The sequence below is a fragment of the Myxocyprinus asiaticus genome, chromosome 1 (genome assembly GCF_019703515.2).
Source record: "Myxocyprinus asiaticus isolate MX2 ecotype Aquarium Trade chromosome 1, UBuf_Myxa_2, whole genome shotgun sequence".
Lineage (NCBI taxonomy): Eukaryota > Metazoa > Chordata > Actinopteri > Cypriniformes > Catostomidae > Myxocyprinus > Myxocyprinus asiaticus.
Genome location: NC_059344.1, coordinates 21737200 through 21755678, shown reverse-complemented (window position 1 = coordinate 21755678; position 18479 = coordinate 21737200). Strand labels below are relative to the sequence as shown.

Here is an 18479-nt window from a genome sequence, read left to right as displayed (position 1 = left end):
AGAAGCTTTTGCAATTCGATAGAGACTTTCAATCTTTCTACATTTGTTTACAATTATGAAAGTAAATTGTGTGTTGAATTTTATATGCTGTAACAAAACCAGTTTGACAGATTGAGTTTGTGTAAAAGGGAGGGACAGAGAAAGTGAAATACTGTGTATGTACTTTGTGTTTGTACGATCATTTTATTCCTTCTCCTACCAGTGATGGCTTCTTTCAGCAGGATCGTCAGTGCAGATCAGTTGCTGTGTTCAGTTTGTCAGGATGTTTTCACCGACCCAGCAACCATCCCATGTGGACACAACTTCTGCATAAAATGTATCAGTACACATTGGGACAACAGTGTGGTGTGTCATTGTCCTCTTTGTATGAAAAACTTCCATTTGAGACCAGACCTTGGGATCAATAGGGAGTTCAGAGACATTGTTGACCGACTGAAGAGGGGGGAAAGTCCTGTTAAACCTGGAGAGGTACCATGTGATGCCTGTACAAAAACAAAGAGAGGAGCTGTAAAGTCTTGTCTGCATTGTGAAGGATCTTTCTGTAAAACACATTTAGAGCCTCATGACAATGTATCAAAATTAAAGACACACAAACTGATCGACCCTGTGCAGTATCTGCAGGATTATATATGTCAGAAACACCAGAGCCCTTTGGAGCTGTTCTGTAGAGATGATCATATGTGTGTGTGTCTGTCCTGTATCAAAACCTACCACAAAAACCACAACATTGTTACTGTCGAGGAGGAGAGTGGAAAGAGGAAGGTGAGATGCATTCATTTATCTATGCAACATCCTAGTGTCATTTAAGTTTAACCAGCCTTTTATAACATTGCCTTAAAATAAACAAAGTTTCATCTCTGTTTAGCCTCAGTTGGGGCAGAGACAGGCAGAGGTTCATTTGATGATTCAACAAAGGATGAAGAAAATTGAAGAGATTAAACGCTCCGTGCAACTCATTGGGGTCAGTCTGGAGTCATTAAATTACATTTTAACTACACTACTAACTGTTTTGCTCTCAATGTGGTACTTAGAATGCTCTAGTAGTTCTGTTAATAACATTGATTGATAAAAAATTATTAAGGAAAAGACAAAGAAAGAGAAAGCAGATAGTATTGAGCTCTTCGCTGATCTAATCCACTCCATTGAGAGATGCCACTCTGAGCTGCTTGATGTGATGGAGCAAAAGCAGAAAGCAGCAGAGAATCAGGCTGAAGAGTTAATAGAAGAGCTGGAGCAGGAAATCATTGAGCTAAAGAGGAGAGACACTGAGCTGGAGCAGCTCTCACACACTGAGGATCACCTCCACCTCCTACAGGTCAGTCTCTCTCTCTCTCTCTCTCTCTCTCTCTCTCTCTCTCTCTCTCTCTCTCTCTCTCTCTGCTTACATCACAGCACAACACTCCTCATGAGACTCAGACATTTCTCCTCTCTCCTGCTGTAGAGTTACCCATCACTGTGCAGCCCTTTAAACACCAGGAACTGGACTGAGATCAGTATTAACACACGTCTGAGTGTAGACACTTTGAGAAGAGCTCTGACAAAGCATCAAGAATCTCTCAATCATGCTATGATGAAGATTACAGGAATTGGTGAGTTTCTCCCTGAAACAATTTGTGTGAAAGCTGCTTGGCTTTCTTGTTTGAATTTTATTGTAAATATTTTCCAAATTTGTTGAATGGTTCACGTCTTGAAGTCCACATGAAATCAAACCCTATTTACTTCCTTAACCTCTTAAATTTTGCCGCATATTTTGGCTGCCTCCTGCAACCCAAATGTAAAAGCTCACCTTAAACATACAGTGGACTAATAGACCTTTTTCACAGACTGTGATGACACGTTTCCGCCTTATTTAGCAGCGTAAATCTAGCAAACTTTTTTATATGATCATTTTTTTAAATATTGAGTGCAAGTTTATTATTCTTTGTGTTATATTACCCTGGAATTAGTTTAAAAAAATTAATTACCACAGCTGCAAGGGGGTTTCGATTACAGCTGTTGAGAGAGTGACAGTAAATTTGGCATCTTCTCCCATCTGACTGTCTTAATCCACCGCTCTCTATTTTTTTTCTTCTGGAAAGTCATTCAAATGTAATAGTGGACTTTTTCTTTTGCTCTTGGAGCAAATGGGTAAGTGAAAATAATATTTGCTCTGGACTCCCATTCACCGCTGTCAAAGTTTATCCTGCAATCGTTTACTTCTGTGTTCCAAAGCCCGGAGTGTAAAAAAGGTCTATTGCAAAATATTGGTCTCATTATACAGACTGAGTGCTCGTCCATAGGCATTCAGTCTATTTTGTGATCCCACGCACCTTCCCCACTGTTTCGTTGAATATCTCTTCCTAGTAGACTTAGAAGGTGGATCAAGGTGTTGTTGGAAAATCCCCTATATTTCATCATGGATTGTCGACAATATATTTTGCTGTTTATTTCTTTATCGTTGTTTTTTTGCTGGACAACATATTTTGTTCTGGACATTTGAGATATAATTGGATTATTTACCCATGAACGCTTACAGAAAAGTAGAAAATGTTCACATTATTCAAATTAAAGAATGTTTGTAAAATATAATTACTTTTAATTACTTCCCATCTAAAATTATTTTCCTTTTCGGCTAACATCAGCCAATTTGTCAACTTCCTCTCCTCCAAATTCTTGGCTCCAACCTGGTATGTAACAACCAGTTTTCATGATCCATTCGATACGATCAATTCTTTAAATGTTCACTATCAATTATTTTTGTTATTAACACTTTTAATTGATTCTTGTATCTTGTTTCCAGAAAGGACAAATACCTGTCCCGTTTCTTACCATATGCATCTAATCTGCCATGCTGCTTATATGACATCTTTTCAAATGCCATCACCCTACCCAATTCGGTGAACCATTTTTGAAATGAGGGAGCACCAATTGACTTCCATCCTCTAAGAATTGTCTGTATGCCAGTCATTACACTAGTTTGGACTTTTTGTATATTTGTCACCTATTTTAATAACCGCCCCATCACCCAATATACATAATCTGGGGCAGAATGAAATTTGAGTATTTAAAGCCTCATAGATAAAATTCTGGACTCTTATCCAGAATTCTTGAATCTTAGCACAGAAACACAGAGCATGAGCTATGTCTCCATCCTCCAACTGACATCGACAGCATGTGGGTGTGTCTTTTAAACCAAGCCTAAACAATCTAGAGGGAGTCCAGTAAAAACGATGCAAAACGATCAACATCGCACGATAACCTTTTCATTAATGGGTCAAAATTAACTAGCTAAATCTCTCATATTTTCTGGAAATAAAATGCCTAAATCAGTGTTGTAGTACTAGAGTCCAGGACGCGATATTGGTGGCTCGTGACTCATCTCGGACTTGAACACTAATGACTCGGACTTGGACTCGAGCATTGGGTGCATTCTGACTTGGAGGAGAGGACTCGTTACAACTGTTAACATTTGCGTTTTGCCCTTTTAAATGCTTGAGATCACATGCATGTCACGGCATGTACCGGTTGCGCGAATCTCTGTGCTCGCACGTGGATTTCCTTTGCTTTCACTCATAACTGGACGCGCACTCTCAAATCTCCCTGCTCTCGTTCAGAGAGTGCGTGTGCCACTCAAAACATGTCATGTGTACTCGCAAATCTATTATTACGCAAAATAACTCTGCCTCTGTTTATTCATACAAATATTCTGCCTCTGTAGACGTGGTATAGTGAGGAAGAATACCGGAGTTTGAGCAATCAACTCGCCATTTGGTCGGTGGTGCATAATACATGGTTAAAGTCATACCGTAAGAATGATATTCAGATGCTCACTGACAATGTAAGAGACATGAGCAAATCAAATGAAAGAAACCGTTAACAAAGAACACGTTGCGACTCAAACATCCATCCATCCATCCATGAAAATTCATGTGAATTGCTCCAACGCCTGAATTATAATGAATTTTGATAATATAACACTAGAGGACAATATCTGAGAAAAAAAATACAAATGTACTTCAAATAAATGGCAAGAAGGCACAGTGGAAAGTTATTTTTCTGACATCTCATTTTTTATTTCCTTGATTATTGTATAGGCCTATATACAACATTGAGATAGCTAGATAGATAGCTAGATAGATAGATAGATAGAATTTTAAGTTCTCAAGTAACAGTAACAAAGAAACAGTTAGTACTAAAATAAGAACAAAGAAACAAATGAAGAAAACTCAATAGCAATAAAAAAGCAATATCAAACAATCAAGTAACATTAAGAAAAAAAAAACCTACATAGATGGTATTGTTATTGTGTGTATGGTTTCTTGTACAATACACTTTGAAAGGCTGAGTGTGTGTGTGTGTGTGTGTGTGTGTGTGTGCGCGCGCGTGTGCCAATAAACTTAAAATGGCAACAGAATTGTGATTGTTTTTTTTTTTGACAAGGACTTGTAACTCGGTCTTGTATGCAGTTAATGGCGACTCGACTTGGACTCGACTCAGACACAACATTGGTGACTTGGACTTGGACTCGGACTTGAGCAGTGTGGACTCGGACTCAACTTGGACTCAAGATCTAAAGACTTGACTTCAACACTGGCCTAAATACCTAATGCCATGCTTAGGCCATTGAAAGGCACCAGGTTGGAAAGCCGTAACAGGGCAATATGCTGTCAGAACAAGAGCTTCCGATTTAAACCAATTCATCCTGAAAATTTGGAGAAAGAATTAATAATTTTATGGAAGCTAGGCATAGATCTATTAGGGTCAGAGACAAATAATATATATCATCTGCATAATGCTGAAGTTTATGCACCACACCTCCTGCTACAATGCCAGGAAAATCTTCCTCTTTTCTTATCACGGCTGCTGATGGTTCCAGGGCAAGACAGAGCAATAATGGGGAAAGAGGACATCCTTGCCGGGTTCTCCTACCAAGAGAAAAAAATCTGAAATTAATCCATTAGTTTGCATTGCTGCTAACGGTTGTTTATAAAGTAACTTAATCCAACCCATAAATGGATTAACCCATAAATTTCCAAAATCTTAAAAAGACAGTCCCATTCTACGCTATCAAAAACGCCTTCTCGGCATCAAGTGAGATGGCAGCGATAGGTCTGATCATTCGTTACTGACCACATAATATTTATAAAACTACTAATATTATCAGAAAGACTACGACCACGAATAAACCCCACTTGATCTATATGTAAAATAGATGTAATTAGGAAGGGATATTCCATGGCTAGGTGTGCATTAAATGATTTTAAATGCACGACGTGGAGGTGAATAACCACCTTACTTGAAGAAGAGGTTGCCTCCGTGAAGTGCATTTAAAATCGTTTAATGCACACCTAGCTGTGGATTATCCTGCTTATACCATTGTAACTTGCCAGAATTGATTAGTTACAGCTGTCATATTTTTTTGCAGCACAAATTTTGACTGGAAGAATAAAAAAAAAAAACGGTTAATTTTATCTAAGGGTCTGTTCTAAATCAGGCACAGAGAAAAAGTTGTGCAAACACACACTTGGTCAAAACTGTGAATTTAAATGCACAGTCCAGAAATAATAACATCCACAGAATGTAGAGGGGTTGGCACTCCAGATCAAATTTATTATTTAATTTTTGTTTATTTCTAGTGGCTATAGGCAGCACTTCAGCATATCATACACAACACATTACAGTTTAAATCATCTTGCCTCACCTTGCCGGACAGCGAAAGACACATTTAATAGGTCCTGATTTCTTTCTCTCACCCTCCGTGCAAAACAAGCTGAATTCCATTATATTAGCTATGCTGATGAAGGTGTTTAGGAAATGTTTTCAGTTGCTTTAGCTCACTCTGCGTGCTCTGTAGTGTTATGTTGCTATGGTTATAAACAGCACATTAATATCGAACGGTGATTAAAACCAGGGTTGGGAGGGTTACTTTTGAAATGTATTCCACTACAGATTACAGAATACATGCTGTAAAATGTAATTTGTAATGTATTCCGTTAGATTACTCAAGGTCAGTAATGTAATCTAAATACTTTGGATTACTTCTTCAGCACTGGTAGATTTTTTCACTTGTTTTGACTATAAAAACTCTGCCAGTACAGTAAGACAAAATACACATGTTAAAAATACATTCTCTGAAAAACCCAAATATCTTATGCAGTATTGTTTCTAAAACAAGCTCAATCTAATTGATTTTTTAGATATTTTTACAACGTGAAATGTAAAATGGCTAGAAATAGCATTTTAGCTTAGCATAAATCTGACAATTTACACAAGGTTTATTTCTATTTCTTCTGCTCTAGACTTACTTCAAACTTACTTCTCTGTCTGCTTGTATGAATGTAACACATCATAAGAATATTTATAATGTATAAATGTTTTCCATCTGAAAGGACTAAATATTAAATGAAACAAATGACAATAAAATGCAAAGTAATCTCTTCAGTAATCAAAATACTTTTTGAATGTAACTGTATTCTAATTACCAATGATTTAAATTGTAACTGTAGTGGAATACAGTTATATTTTGTATTTTAAATATGTAATCACGTTACATGTATTCCGTTACTCCCCAACCCTGATTAAAACTGACCAGAGCTACCTGTGCATTCAATGGTTTGAGCTGCACGCATTCCAGCCAATCAGAATCAAGTATTAGAACAGACCATGGTATAACTCTGCTTAATCAACTAGCCAGAATTTTAGATAATATTTTTTACATCTAACTGGATCAGGGAAATTGGGTGATAACTGTTACATTAATTTGGGTCTTTATTATTTTTAAGAATAAGACTGATCAGGGCTTGCGTCATGGTTGGCGGTAGTTCACCTTTCTTTAATGACTCTGTGTAAACTTCTAACATAAGTGCAGCCAGTTCTGTGAAATAAGATCTAAAAAATTCTGTGACAAAACCATCTGGCCCCGGTGCCTTACCTGTTGGCAAGGCTTTAATTACCTCAACAAGCTCCTCCAAAGTAATATCTGAGTCAAGAAAGTCTTTTTGATCACTCGTCAGTTTAGGGATTTCTAATGGCTTTACAAAATTGCTAATATCCTTATCGGCAGACATTGACATGGAGCTATAAAGATTGAAATAGAATTCTTTAAAGGCTTTATTAACATCTGTGGCAGAAGTAAATATACAGTATTGCCTCCAGAAGGCTTCACTGAAGGAATGGTTGGATACAAAACTCTTGTCTTAAAACTGTTTTATGTATCTGGCAAGGGTTTCCCTGCTTTGTCCCCCGATTTAAAGTATGTCTGTCTTGCCCTGAATAACCAAAACTCTTCTTTCTGTGACAAAATAGTATTGTACCTATACTTTAGCTGAGTCAACTCTCTAAGACTATTGGATGACATTCGGTGCTTCAGCTCTGTTTCAGCACTTTTAATACTCTTTTCTAATTCTATGAATTCCTGTGCTTTGATCTTTTTAATGAATGAGGCATATTGTATGATCCATCCCTTAAGAACTGCCTTAAGCGCCTCCCATGCCACTCCCACAGAGGACACTAAGGACCAATTGGTTTCTACATAAACATTGACTTCTGCCTTTAACATTTGTTGAAATGCTGGGTCCTGTAAAAGGGATGTATTAAAGTGGCCATCTACTGTATATGATTTTCTTTTCTCTACATGCGGCAACATCTCTAAACACACCAAAGCATGATCTGAAACTTAAATATTCCCGACTGAGCACTTAGTGGCAGATAGAATAAGTGATTTTTCTAGAGTAAATCTTATGAACTGATGAAAAAAATGTGTAGTCTCTCCCAGATGGTATCAGAAGTCTCCAAATGTCTGTAAGACCAAGATTTTTTACACATCCTCTGTAGTGTCAATGTTGCTCTAAAGGGTCTACACACCTTTGCATCACTATGATCAAGGACTGGATCCAGCAGATCAGCAGTTACAAAAATACTCAAAACAGCCCGTCTGGCACCAACAATCATCCATGCGATTGTCTAATCAGCCAATGGTGTGGCAGCAGTGCAGTGCATAAAATCATGCAGATAAGGGTCAGGAGCTTCAGTTAATGTTCACATCAACCATCAGAATGGGGAAAAAATGTGATCTCAGTGATTTGGACCGTGGCATGATTGTTGGTGCCAGATGGGCTGGTTTGAGTATTTCTGTAACTGCTGATGTCCTGGGATTTTCACGCACAACAATCTCTAGAATTTACTTCAAATGGTGCCAAAAACAAAACAAAATCCAGTGAGCAGCAGTTCTGCAGATGGAAATGCTTTGTTGATGAGAGAGGTCAACAGAGAAAGGCCAGACTGTTTTGACAAAGTCTATGTATATACAATATATATATATATAATTTTTTTCTCTCTCTTCCCCTGAATATAAACCATGTCATTAAACTGTACATAAATGTGTTCAATAAAATAAAAAATTAAATAGGCCCCAGTAAACAATAACATCGAACCTACAAAATGAGAACAAATGAGATCAACAGCAAGTCAACAAAGAGAGAAAAAAAGGGAGTCAGGCAGGCATGGGCAAACAACAGAACAACAAACCCTCTCAGGCTGCATCAGTAAAATGCAGTAAAATGTAGTCTGTATTGTTGATCGAGTGCTGACAAAATTACCTACTCACACTATTGATTTAATGAAGGCCATAGCTTGTCGTGGGCATGTAAAAGTCTTGCATCCATCCTTGGTGTCAATTCTCAGCTTAGCAGGAAAAAGCAGTGCAAAACCCACCTTCTGCTGGTGCAGTAATTTTCGCTCTAGCAAAGTCCGTAAAAACCATGATGTTGTGGTCCTCTCAACACAACTTGCCTTTATTCCTCGCCACTCATAGAACAAAGTCTCTGTCAGCCAACTGCAAGAATCTTACCAGGATAGATCAGGGTCTGTCACCTGCTTTGGGAAGCTGACCGAGAGCTTTGTGCACACAATCTATCTCCAGCCAGCGGCCCGCTGTGTCGATCAAATTCGGAATAAGCCCCTCCAAAAACTGCACCATATCTTGACCTTCCTTTCCCTCTGGGATTCCAATGAAATGAACATTATTACATCCTCTAGTTTTTCCCACACCCGTTCCACATCAGTCTTGGAAGCAGGTGGGTTAGCCTGTAGCTCTCTTTCGACTGACTCCAGAAACTCTACCTGTTTTTCAACATAGTCCATACTTGTGATCAGGGTGGAAATTTTCACCTCCATAGATGCGATCGATCAACGTATTTCTACAAGTCCCTCCATGTCCGTCGAGATTTTCGTTAGAGCTGCATAAATGTTCGAGATATCCCGACCTACGTCATGAAGCTCACTGTCTCTATCGACTGGACCTCTGCCATCTTGATCCTGCGAGGCATCCGACACGTGAGAACATAAGTGCTTTTTAATGTCCCCACAGGACAATGATTTAAAATTTTTAGACATCCTGCCCTCCCAGTACAGTTTAACAAACAAAACTATTACAGTTCTCACTGGTTAATATTGCTTAAAAGGATAATTGTAGCAAAGTTTAAGCAGAGCTCGTCTCTAAGCGATCAACCTTCGCATAGTGTCACGTGATTTACTTGAAAATTATGTCTGATTATGTAAGTAAAATGGGTTTTCTTGTTGACTTTAACTTGGACATTACCTTGATGTAGACTTTCTTCAAATTCAATATTTTGACTCCATTATCAGATTCACAAAATATAATGTAAACTATTCTGTGAGCATTCAGCACTGTAAAGAATACCATTGTTTACACAAATGAGAAAAAAATTATAATGTACCATAATGTATGAATTTTTTCCACAGAGCTACAGGTGGTGGAAAAGTTTACAGGTACAATGTCAACCACATTTACACATAAATACACATAAATCTTTACATTTATGAACATATGCTAGTTTCTTGTTGGTTGTATTGTTCATACCATACAGTCCATGTATCTGAATGTGTTATTTATATTTCTTATCTCTCTCTCTCTCTCTCTCTCTCAGTGGATGTGACTATGGATCCTGAAACTGCTCATCCTAAACTTTACTTGTCTGGGGATGATAAACAAGCTGGATATGGAGAGACAAGACAGAATGTCCCAGACAACCCATGGAGGTTTGATTCATGTCCCAGTGTCCTAGGAAAGAAGGGATTTTTCTCTGGGAGATTTTATTTTGAGGTGCAGGTAAAAGGGAAAACCGAGTGGGATTTAGGAGTAGCCAAGGAGTCTGTTAACAGGAAGGGGACGATTACTTTAAGTCCAAGGAATGGACTCTGGACTCTGTGGTTGAGGAATGGAAATGAGTATAAGGCCTGCGACTGTCTGTCTGTCCCTCTCTCTCTGAGAGTGAAGCCCCAGAAGGTGGGGGTTTTTGTGGATTATGAGGAGGGTCTGGTCTCTTTTTATGATGTGGAGTCCAGGTCTCATATCTACTCTTTTACTGGTCAGTCTTTCACTGAGAAACTCTATCCATATTTCAGCCCAGGTTTTAATAATGGAGATAAAAATTGTGCCCCATTGGCCATCTCACCTGTCAGCAACAATATGTGGTTTTCAACATGTGGAGTCAATACAAAACATAGCATGTAACCTATCATTTTTTCCAAGCTTTTCACCATTTGTGTAAAATATATATTTAAATGTATATTTTGGCAGGTTAGAAGCACACGTATTCCTCTCCACAATAATGTTGCTACCATTGTTAGACCTTAGAATAAATGGTTTATTCTAAATTTGAGAGTAGAAGATGAAAATGTTGGCTGCTGTGACATATGGTTCTTGAAATATCTGTAATGCTCATGGAAATGATGTTAGGACAGAAAATGGTTCTTTCTTTAATTACTTTTGTTAAATCACATTAATAGAAGTGTGGTGAAGCAGCAGCAAAGCCCTTTAATTCTGTGATTTATACTTTAAGGAAAGGATCTGGCTTTTTTTCTTCTTCTTTTTCTGTCTTGTTTAAAAAGTTCCCCCCTTGAAAATGTTGTCTTTATTTACTCACCCTCATGTTTTAAACCTGTATGACTTTCTGGCTTCAGGGAACATAAATAGAAGTGATACAAAAGAGTTGTCGGGATATATATATATCCCGACAACTCTTTTGTATCATATAAAAGTGAGTGAAGACTGGGGTTGTCAAGCTTCAAAATGACAAAAAAAGCTTTTATAAAAGTGGTTCAATGCATAAAACGTATGTTTCTCAAATCATTGGAATTTAGTTTGCGAGGGTGATCTTAGTAAATAATCAGTAAATTATAAGCTTTGTGACACCGTCCATTGTGGTCAGCTCACATTAACTCAAAAACTGAAACCTACAACTTACATAAAAGAGGTCAGTGTACAGTATAATTGCATTTTAAGAATTGAGTATAATAAATACTACAGTTCAAAGATATATTAATAAACTTTATAGAGACAATAAAAGTCTGATAATTTTATACTGTATGTCAAAATGGCCAAAGGTTAATTCTCCTAACGTTTGGTCAAAGTCCTTGGAGAGGAGGTTTTCAAGACTTCAAAAAATGGTGAGTAAAAGTCTTTACTCCATAAAACAAGTTGAGGAATTAAATTACAACTAGTTTTACCTAAAATTATTTTGTTGCCTGTATATTGCATGCAGAGTACTTCCTGTACAAGTTTCTTATTCGCTCTGTATTCTTATTTCAGTAATGTAACAGTCCATGTTATAAATGTGTCCACTGCACATTTGGGCAAAATCCTAATGCTGAATGGAATGATTAGTCATTAAAAAGAGGTGCAAAGTTTGGGAAGCCAATTACAGAATTCTCGCAGCCACCAAGAAGAGTCAGAAAAACAAGCATGACAGATCCGCTTGAATGTAAGTACACAGCACATTGTACAGAATCAGTTTTCCTTCATGACTACCAGAATAACAATGTCAAGTTGTTACTTCAGAAGTTGAAAACTGGGTAACACTCTAATGTTAATTTTCAGGGAGTTTCTGCATGTGTTCTGCAATTTATGTTTAGAGATAATGTTTTCTGTTACTGATCATGTTTTCATGGAATAAACACTGCACAAGGAAATATTTCCAAATCAGAAAATAATATATACATGGCAATCAGAATGATTTTGTTTTCCTTACAGGATTAAGAATAAAAATTATGATATATTTTTCAAACTTTACAGTCCAACCTTCTGACGATCCCTGGAATTACAAACTTCAGTGCTCGATCTGTCTGGATGTTCTCACTGATCCAGTCACCACTCCATGTGGGCACAACTTCTGCAAGACCTGACTGACAAAAGGCTGGGACAACAGTCAGGACTGCAACTGCCAACTTTGTAAAGAAAACTTCCCAAGAGACCGAATCTTAAAATTAATGCAACACTCAGAGTACTTGCGGGAAACTATAAGAGGAAAAAGCTAAAGTGTTCTGTCACACCTGTACTGAGAAGAAAGTGAAAGCCCTGAAGTCCTGCCTTGTGTGTTAGAGATCTTACTGTGAGACCCATCTGGAGCCTCATCAGAAAGTTTCCTGTTTAATTAAACACAAACTGATTGACCCTGTGTAGAATCTGGAGGATTATATATATGTCAGAAACACTAGAAACCTCTGGAGCTTTTCTGTAGAGATGATTAGATAAGTGTGTGTCTGGTCTGCACTGAGGCAGACCACACGACTCACAACACTGTTCCTATAGAGGAGGAGATTGCAGAGAAGAAGGTAGTCCTGTATAATATAGCTATATAAAACACTATGAACAAATTGCTTTTACCTTAATATCTTTGTGCATCTATTTAGAATTCTGGAACTCTTGAAAATATGCACACTGCATGTGTCTTTCTCTGTTCAGAGACTGAAGGACACAGATGGATGTTCAGTAGATGATCCAAGAGAGAAAGAAGAGCATTTTAGACATGAAAGAGTCAGTTTCACTCAGAAAAGTGAGTCTTAAAATGCTCATGTACAATGTTTAGATATCTGTATGTTTTATTGCTTTGGTAATAGTGATTATTACAAAGCTATTATTTAAATATGTTAAAGGAATAGTTCACCTGAAAATGAAAATTCTCTCATTATTTACTCACCATCATGCCATTCCAGGTGTGTATGTATGACTTTCTTTCATCAGCAGAACACGTTTTAAGAAAAATAGAAAAATATCTCAGCTCAGTAGGTCCCTTAAATGCAAGTGAATGGAGATTTCTCTTTTGTAGCTCCAAAAATCACAGACAGTCAGTATAGAAGTCCATATGACTCCAGTGGTTAAATTAATGTCTACTAAAGCAAATATTTAAGTACTTTTTAACTATAAATCATCTATTCTGGTTAGCGCAGAGCGTCCGGGTTGCAATCCGTCTTCATGTTGTGCTGGGGTTTGGCCGCTTATGTCTTAGGTGCCTGTTTATTATGTCGAACTCTCGCACAGATGTCCCATCTCGTTTTGTCGCCTGTTGCGTGCATTGTATGGTATTTGCTTTGCAGCGTACGCTCAGGCTTTGTCTAGTGTGAGAGTGCATGGTATCACTTTGTTGGCATTATCATGCATTCTCTTTTCTCAACTGTCCTTTGGCATGAGTGCATGTTGCCTTGTAGTTTTTGGCGATATGCGCTCGTATCATTCGTGTGTTTGTGTTTTGTGAGAGCGCGTGGCTTTGTTTTGTTTCTGTTTTGACACTTGTCTCTCAGTCTTGCATCATACCCTGCCTCCTTGTCTGCCCATTATTAGTTCAATTGTTTCACCTGCCCTGTTTGTTAACCTGTTGATTTCTCTCCCTATTTAGTCTCCTTGTGTGCTCTGTCCTATGCAAGTTCGCCTTGAATTATCCAGTTGGTTCCTGTCTGACTTGCTCTCTCTAGTCTGTTCCAGTCGGTTTCATTTTCTGCTTTGGATTCCTGTTTTGTTTTATTCTGTTTGTTTTGTTTATTTTTCTCTTTAATAAATTTACCCATTCCCTTCATTCTTGAGTCCTGCCCTTTTTCTTAGATCACATGGAGCGTGATCGTGACAACATTGTAGAAAACAATGCTTAACAAATGCAATATTAAACATGATATGTTTTTTAAATATGCTAATGTTTTATAATATATTCTCTCTCTTAGTGGATGTGACTCTGGATCCTGATACAGCACATGCATGTCTCCTTCTGTCTGAAGATGGTAAACAAGTGAATGTCATTTGGGGTGGCAAAATTAGAGCATGACCTCTCAAAACCCAGAGGGATTTGATTTATGTGCCAGTGTTTTAGGAAAAGATGGGTTCAGTTTGGGGAAGTTTTACTTTGAGGTTCAGGTAGAGGGAAAAACTGACTGGGATTTAGGAGTGGCCACAGACTCCATTAAGAGAAAGGATGAGATCAACCTGAGTCCTAAGAATGGATTTCAACTGTGGGTATGTGGAAGGGAAATTAATATCAGGCAAGTGCATCTCCTTCTGTCTCACTTTCTCTGAGAGTAAAGCCCCAGAAGGTGGGTGTGTTTGTGGATTATGAGGAGGGTCTGGTCTCCATTTATGACATGGAGTCCAGCTCTCATATATACTCTTTCACTCGTTAGTCTTTCACTGAGAAACTCTATCCATATTTCTATCCCAGTAAAAACTATGAGGATAAAATGCCATTAATTGCATTATCTGTCAGTCAGAGTGAGTAAAGGGAAAACATGGTAAAAAAAAAAAAATTTGTTTCTAGTTTAGATTGTTTGCTGTGTATAGAATATACCATAGGAAACAAACTCTATTTTAACTCATTTGTTTGTCTGGTGTCTGTGCTGCTTCTGTGTTTGGAAGCTGATTATGCTTATAGTCATACTTCTGTTGTAACAGTCTCATTGTAATGCACTGATGCTTGAGATAAGGGACAAAAAATGTCTTACATACAAAAGATATCTTTATGTGAAAAATCAAGAAATTCATAATAAAAATACTGGAAATCTTTAAATCTAAAGAAAATTTTTACTCAGGGCATTCATTACTTATATTTTTAATTAATTCATTAGAATTGTTTAAATACATGCTCTATACATGGAAGCACATGTCATCTAACCTGTCCTCAGCAAGAGGTCACAATGTTAAACTGCCAAAGTGTTTAAAAATGCAACAAATTCATAAATATAAATATCATAAGAAAGTTAGGGATCTGTAAGATATCAAACAATACATAAATTCAACTTTAAATTATATTTTCCATTAAAAAAAAAACTGCCAATCAAAGTTGTGTCCTCACTTTGTGTCAACTCCATCAGATTTTTTTATAATCTTTAATAAATCAGACAATGCCATGGTCAGTGTGGTGATGTGGGCTTGAGCTACGCGTGGAACAGGAGCAGCGGTTCCAGGTGCTGTTCCAGGCACAAGCAGAGGACCGGCAGGTGCTACGGAGCTTTGTACACCAGGAGGGGTCTTCAGCCACGACCCCGGACCCACCCATGGCCGTCATGCTGACCAAGATGGGACCACAAGACGACCTGGGGGCTTTTATCGAGCTCTTCATGCAAACGGCCGAAGTGTGGAAGTGGTTGAGTACCCAGTGGGCGGGCCGCCTACTGCCACTGTTGTCCAGGGAAGCCCAGCTCGCGGCCCAACTCCTGGTGTTTGAGAACTTGAGGAAGGCCATCCTGCAATGGGTCAGCTGCAGCCCAGAACAACATCGGCAACATTTCCGCTCGTGGATGCTTGGCGAGCATGGCTGCCCGTTCGCATTTGCCCAGCAGCTCTATGACACCTGCCAAAGGTGGCTGCTGACTGATGGCTGAAGAATGCGACACAGTGGAAGTGCTCAATCTGGTGGTACTGGAACAGTTTATTGCCCGGCTACTGAAAGGAATGGTGGAGTGGGTCCAGTGCCACCGCCTGGAGTCGCTGGATGAGGCAGTCCACTTGGCTGAGGACCATATGGCAGTGTATTCAGGGGCCCGGCGAGCCCTCTTCTTCTCTCTCTCTCTCTCTCTCCCTCTCTCTCTCCTCCCTCCTCCCTCCTCCTCTCCTTCCCCTCGTCCTGTTCCTGTTCCCCAGAAACGGGGAATTCCTACCCCAAAACCGGTTCCCCGGTTTCAGTGAAGTTTGGTGATGCAATTTTGTCGTTAATTCGGACTTTATAATCAGATTTTATTCACGTTATTCGCCAATACTGCGGAGTACAATGGAAGAACAAATACCACAGTACATTAGAACTGTTAAACAAGAAGTACTATAACATTTCCCACAACACAATGGTTACAGTGCACACAGATTGGCATCTGACATGACAGATTTTTGAAGGCAATTGACAAAACCAGGAATGATACAGTTAAACAAGATAAAATCTAGGGAAGACCTGGGTTTGTTAGGAAACTTTTGATTCTTTGTTGAATAGCTCTGGTGGACGATAAAACCCCAATAGGTGCAAATGAAAGCTTTAGATCTTAGCGATAAAAAAGAAAATAATAATAAAACAAATGCATTTAAGGTCAGCAAATAATTTATTTGCTTTTGTTAACTAACGACTTATTTTATGGTGTGAATTTGTGCCAACCTGTATTAAAACAGTTTTAAGAGAGAAGCAAAACAATAGTTGATTGCAGGACCAGAGAACTCAACACGTTTTTGTCCTATATCATTAATATGACTGAATTATGTAATTAATATGATTATATTGTTATGATTACTAATAATATAAAAAGAATTATGGATTAATGGTTACAGTTTTGTAAGTATTATGAACAACTGTTACTTATATTCGCTTTTATGAATGTACTTTTTTTAATCACATAACTGAGAGGAACTAATTGTACCATTGTCTTGGCTTGATATGTGTAATAATAATAATGAAAATTTTAAAAACTAAATAAACCACTATACACCAATGTTTGGTTCAACACGAGGCTTTGGGCACAAGCAAAAAGGTGAGGGTGAGGTGTGTGCATGGGGATATTCACAATTATCCTGTAGTGACACTTGTCGGTTAGTTCCCGCATCACCCATCCACTCATTTTGGGAACTAATTGGCTGTGATAAAAATAAGTAGATTTTTTGTTGATGTCTACAGAACCCACAGGATCTATTCGGTATGTCCATTTTGAGTATTTTGGTCACATTCTGGCCAAACATGCTTGGACCCTGATAATTGCCACTTGCAGATTTATTTATTATTATTATTATTATTATTATTATTATTATTATTATTATTATTATTGTATTATCTGATCTCTCTCACATAGTTAATGTAACTCTGGATCCTGATACAGCTCATCCAAATCTAATCTTGTCTGATGATGGAAAACAAGTGAGACATTAAGCGTGATCTCCCAGATACCTCAACAAGGTTTGATAAATGTCCCTGTGTCCTGGGAAAGGAGGGATTCTCTTCTGGGAGATTTTATTATGAGGTACAAGTGAAGGGGAAAATTGAGTGGGATTTGGGAGTGGTCATAGAATCTGGAAACAGGAAAGGGATCGTCTCACCATTTCCTGAGAGTGGATTCTGGATTGTGTGGCTGAGGAATCGTAAAGAATATGAGGCTGTCAATGATCCTCCAGTCTTTCTCTCTCTCTAAAAGTGAAGCCCCAGAAAGTGGGGTTGTTTGTGGATTATGAGGAGGGTCTGGTCTCCTTTTATGATGTGAAGTCTGGGTCTCATATCTATTCTTTTTCTGGTCAGTCTTTCACTGAGAAACTATATCCATATTTCAGCCCATGTTTAAATAAAAAAGGCAAAAACTCAGCTCCACTGATCATCTCATCTGTAGTTTACAAGTGAGATGTATAATGAAAATAATATTCATAGAACAATTAGTGTGAAATAGTTAATATTCTTTTGCCATTTGTTTTTTGTTTTGTTTACATTTGTCATTCGGTTTTCAAAATCTGCTGTAATTCGTAACATTTTGAGGGATTTGGGTTTGCTTTCCCCAACACCCAATAACTTGATTATTAGTCAATGTCAACAATAAATATCTATTATTTCCTTATGACTAAGTCTGGTATTGTTTGCTGTATCCACGTTTGTTCATCTCAAGAGAACATTTTTTTCATTAAAAGTTATCATTAAAAATAAACGTGAACTTAATCATGATTGCACATTCAATAAGAGAAGAGTTTGAAATGTTCATTAAAATAACAATGCCTTTAATAGAAATAATTATATGTAACAGAAGCCGGCTGGTAGGTAGCTGTGCAGTGTGTAAACCTCACTCCCCTGGCCTCAAGAGGCACACTAGTGACTGATGCTAGAGGCTTTAGCCTCCTTGTTAGCGTGGCCACCTCCCGTACCAGAGATGCTGGTTTGAAACCGGAGCGGGTCAAGTAAGAACAGTTACATATACAATAATTAAATTACATTTTAGTGAGTTGGAACTGTGTTTCCAATGGAAATATTGGATGTTTTACATTTTAAATGTTGATTCAACCCTAAAACACATATGTGGGTTAAAAATTACTCTGTGTCTAGTTTTTAAGATTAAGTTTTACATTAAGTGGTCTTTTGATCTGCCACTCCAGGTATTCCTCAGTTAAGGTGACTGCTATCATATGAACTTACATTTTTAAATTCAGGTGAATATTTTTTTTAAGTGAAATAAGTAGAAAGACTAATAGTCTTAGGAATATTAAATGT

General features: G+C 37.9%; 1 protein-coding gene and 1 pseudogene across 1 annotated transcript; both read left to right on the top strand.

The window, feature by feature from the left end:
- Nucleotides 1–60: 60 nt before the first annotated feature.
- Nucleotides 61–10883, top strand: LOC127438347 (E3 ubiquitin-protein ligase TRIM39-like). The gene is made up of 6 exons (XM_051693909.1): nucleotides 61–762; nucleotides 866–961; nucleotides 1082–1315; nucleotides 1442–1589; nucleotides 9742–9768; nucleotides 9927–10883. Exons 1-6 carry the CDS (start codon nucleotides 205–207, stop codon nucleotides 10511–10513), a joined length of 1650 nt encoding a protein of 549 aa, XP_051549869.1. The 5' UTR covers nucleotides 61–204; the 3' UTR covers nucleotides 10514–10883.
- A 4762-nt stretch (nucleotides 10884–15645) lies between these two features.
- Nucleotides 15646–17624, top strand: LOC127439695 (E3 ubiquitin-protein ligase TRIM39-like; annotated as a pseudogene).
- The last annotated feature ends 855 nt before the right edge of the window (nucleotides 17625–18479 follow it).

Excerpts from the sequence above, each read along its gene's own strand:
- LOC127438347 (XM_051693909.1), top strand. The coding sequence starts at position 205 with ATGGCTTCTTTCAGCAGGATCGTCAGTGCAGATCAGTTGCTGTGTTCA. Across the intron at positions 962-1,081 it reads GCTCCGTGCAACTCATTGGG|GAAAAGACAAAGAAAGAGAA; the intron begins GTCAGTCTGGAG and ends AAAATTATTAAG. Across the intron at positions 9,769-9,926 it reads GGTGGTGGAAAAGTTTACAG|TGGATGTGACTATGGATCCT; the intron begins GTACAATGTCAA and ends TCTCTCTCTCAG.